Here is a 3,609-nt window from a genome sequence, read left to right on the forward strand (position 1 = left end):
CAATTTTTTCACAAATCTCCAGAGAGCAGAAGATTTCAGACATGCATTTATTTCATCGGCAGGAGTTGATCGAGGCAATGTTTGTCGAAAATCACCTGATAACAATATCAAGGCAGCACCAAACAGCTGTTGATTTCCGCGTAAATCTTTCATAGTTCGATCCAATGCTTCGAGCGATTTTTTGTTGGTCATTGTCATTCATCCCATGGAATAATCTCTGCTAGCTTCAAGACTTTCCCATTGCAGAATTTCTTGAAATATTGCATGTCGGCGTTTCACTCACTTGCGTGTTCAATGGCAATTTTAATGCAGAGTGTGCTGTTCGTCCTCCGTCCAATAAAGTGGCAGCAATTCCAGAAGAAGCCAGAGCCAAAGCAATTTTTTTCTGTGAACGAATAGCTGCCAGAGTCAATGTAATAATTAATGTTTTTCCGGTTCCACCAGGTGCGTCCAAGAAGTATAATCCGCCAGTATTTTCAGAAACAGCTTAAAAAAGTGATTGATGTACATAGTTTTGTTGATCATTTAGTTTGTCAATATTTGATTGCACAAATTCAATCAATTCGTCACAATGGAATTGTTGTTCACGTTRCAATTCTTCAAATCTGGATTCTTTGACGTACGACGCATCCGAATCAAAATATCTTCCGTCATGTAATCTTGATATTTGTTCCATAATTACAGTATATTCGATGGTATGCATGTTGATACTATAATCGAGAAAAGCATTCTTACTTGGTGTGGTAAAGATGTATCTTGAAGCGACGATTCCAAATGTGAATCGTTTTCCAAAAAATGCAATAGGTGACATGCCACGCGATACGTTTAACATAAATTACCATCAACTATTTTCAAATATTCGAACGATATCGGTCCTTGAACGTTCACCAATAGCAATCGCAAATAAAAACATTCCGGGTTGTTGGGATGAATCGTATACATTCTGCCCAAGGCATCTGTTGAATATATACCTGGGTGACCATCAACTGCTGTACCCTGTTTACGTCTTTGGAATTCTTTTGATGATACATGAGTATATAGCAAACTTCTGGCAAATGTATAGGTTTCACAAAGTCGGAAAAAAGCAGTTAAAGTAGTCGCTGGTGGTTGTGCTGCTCTCTGCTGTATATTTTCAGTAGTAAAATAAACACGTTGACCATTTTCAAGATGCACCGCTAGATGAACAACAACAGGATGTCTTTCGTGCAATGGAAACGAAAATATTCGCCAAATTGCTTCATTGCTGCTAACGTATCGGYCCATTTGRTATHGAGTAATTTCATCGTTCCTATTGTCAGCAWCAGGTACTTCAAAGACAGCCATATCACTTCYTTTATTYACATAYTTGCAAATGTATTTGATTGACTWRAWGRAATTACAATACTCAACGTTAATGTGAAACTGAAATATTTTTGACAGAAGTTATGGATATGGCAAAACTCAGCGATTATCGACGATGATTTCTTGATGACGAATGTTCATCATTACTCATTGACCGTTATCTTCAGTAGACCGTCGTCGATACAACGGGTATCCATCATTGCCTGTTATTGTGTCGGAAGTCAATGCTCTGGGATAACGCTTTGACCATTTGCCATCAATCATGCATCGTGAATTCATATTTAGTACGCCACATGGGCCATGAATCATATGTTTTGTGACGACTTCAAATAATTCTTGATCAATTGTTTGATCTGGTATCTCGGCTGATATGATATTATCAATTTCATCTGGTGTGATTTTACGAACCAACCATATCAATATATGTGCGTGCGGCAATCCTCTCTTTTGCCATTCGATTGAATACATATAACACCGCACTTCTCCAAATATGCGCAATTTCACTATTACATCCATCAGCGCTTTTAATTTTTGCCGAGAAATACGTGCATTTATATCGTGATGATCTGTTGTTGATTGGCCCTCAAACAAATTATTTTGAATATCGCTCCACTTCGGATTACATGTGAATGTAATAAATAAATCTGGTCAGCCGTATTTTCTCACGCATGATATCGCATCTTGAGCATATTCGTACATATGGCGAGGGCTTCCAATATAAGATGCTGGTAATATCGTCGACATCCAATATCATTCAAATTCCSATCATTTGTTATTGCATTACGCAAATGTATGTATTCTTCTGATCGCAATTTACTTTGATTGAACCGGATGTAATTGAGACGTTCAGTATTGTATTGATGAAACAGTTTTCCACATCTCAAAATGTAATTTGAACGTCCTTCTTGAATCATTAATCTATATGAATAATAATTAATGGCTTTTTTTTAAACGAAATATTTATGAGAACGATACATATTATGTACCTGTGCTTGGATTAATCATTGGCATATTTATATGGTATCCATCATGGCCATTCCAGTGCAATATAGGATACTGTAATGCATCGTAAGAACGATGAAGCCCCGAAACACGTTGTAATTGTTCATTTCTACGGTGAAGAATAATATTGATTGAAACTGATCGCCAACAATCACAATGGCCACTTCATCAATGGTTGGTGCATTGAATCTTCTTGAATGCTCTCCAGTTGGAGTTTTATCGGCTCTTATAACGATTCTGTGATTATCAGATGGCAACCGATCCATAGCAGCTTTGAACAATTGGACTAATTCATTGTGCTGATGAAAAAAATCTTGTAGTTCGCAAAGAATTTCTCTTTTTGTGTGAGAACCAATTGTGCAGCATTGATTTAATTCACGATTTTTATCTCCGATGAAATATATTTTTAAAAATTGATGGCTATCGTCGGGGAGCGGTAACAATGAACCCGCTAGGTGATAAATTTGGCCTTGGATCTGTAATATGTATGCAATGTTATAGGAATAAATTTTTCCCTATTCATTGAAAAAACCATCAAATATTCAATGCAATCACCTTAAATGTCGGCATAAATTGATCTCTTATAATTTTTGTAGCGCACAAAGAAGTCATTTGAAAAGACGAATTGTAATGTAAATGTAAAAGTTTCGATYCTGGCGATGTCTCAAAAATTAATGATTGTAATGGTTCAGGAGGCGGTTCAACTTCCGGCAATTTTACTTTCCCGTTAGCGCAACATATTCCAGACGTTTCACCCGAGAATTTAGCCGCTTCACAATGTGTGCATACAACATCCATCATTCCAATATATTCATGTACATTATAGTCGATTGAAGAGTCGTAATCAAATGCAGCACGGAACATATCTTCCAAAACACGACGTCGTATTCGTGTAGGTCTTGCTGGATTTCTTGCATGATGAGCTTCTTCAAATCTATTTCGTGGACGTCGCACTGCACTTTGTACGTTGAGTACGTCGACCTATGTTTGATTTTGGACGTACCGGCATTTTCTTTAAAATAATTTCTTATATGATCACCTCGTTTGAAACACACATAAATTTTCACTGAATAATTTTCAATAATTATTCTTTAAAAAAGCAAAATATTGAAAAACAAAACAAAAAAAAAGTGTGTGTGCTTATGACCACACGACAGAAGTGAAAACTTCACCAGGGCAAGATTAATACTACGAAATACAAGTTTTTTTTTGTTCTATATTCATAAAGTAATAATATTTATGATTCATATAATTGATATTTGTGAA

The 3,609-nt window shown here is 36.2% G+C and overlaps 2 protein-coding genes across 3 annotated transcripts; both read right to left on the reverse strand.

Annotated features, from left to right (window-relative positions):
- LOC108978479 lies at positions 1-1,327 on the reverse strand (the record flags this gene model as incomplete). Its single annotated transcript, XM_018948799.1, is given in 1 exon segment — positions 1-1,327. A coding segment is annotated over 1 exon segment (198 nt), but the record flags the coding sequence as incomplete, so codon positions are not given.
- Positions 1,328-1,351: 24 nt separating this feature from the next.
- On the reverse strand, positions 1,352-3,417 carry LOC108978480. 2 transcript variants are annotated; one of them, XM_018948801.1, is made up of 3 exons: positions 2,899-3,417; positions 2,328-2,819; positions 1,352-2,259 (listed from the first exon to the last, which is right to left on the reverse strand). In XM_018948801.1, exons 1-2 carry the CDS (start codon positions 3,205-3,207, stop codon positions 2,355-2,357), a joined length of 774 nt encoding a protein of 257 aa, XP_018804346.1. In that variant the 5' UTR covers positions 3,208-3,417; the 3' UTR covers positions 1,352-2,259; positions 2,328-2,354. The 2 variants fall into 2 exon arrangements, with proteins under 2 accessions (XP_018804346.1, XP_018804345.1); XM_018948800.1 differs by having other exon boundaries at positions 1,352-2,819.
- Positions 3,418-3,609: the final 192 nt, after the last annotated feature.

The sequence above is a fragment of the Bactrocera latifrons genome, unplaced genomic scaffold (assembly GCF_001853355.1).
Source record: "Bactrocera latifrons isolate USDA-ARS-PBARC rearing strain unplaced genomic scaffold, ASM185335v1 scaffold_1224, whole genome shotgun sequence".
NCBI classification, from domain to species: Eukaryota; Metazoa; Arthropoda; class Insecta; order Diptera; family Tephritidae; genus Bactrocera; species Bactrocera latifrons.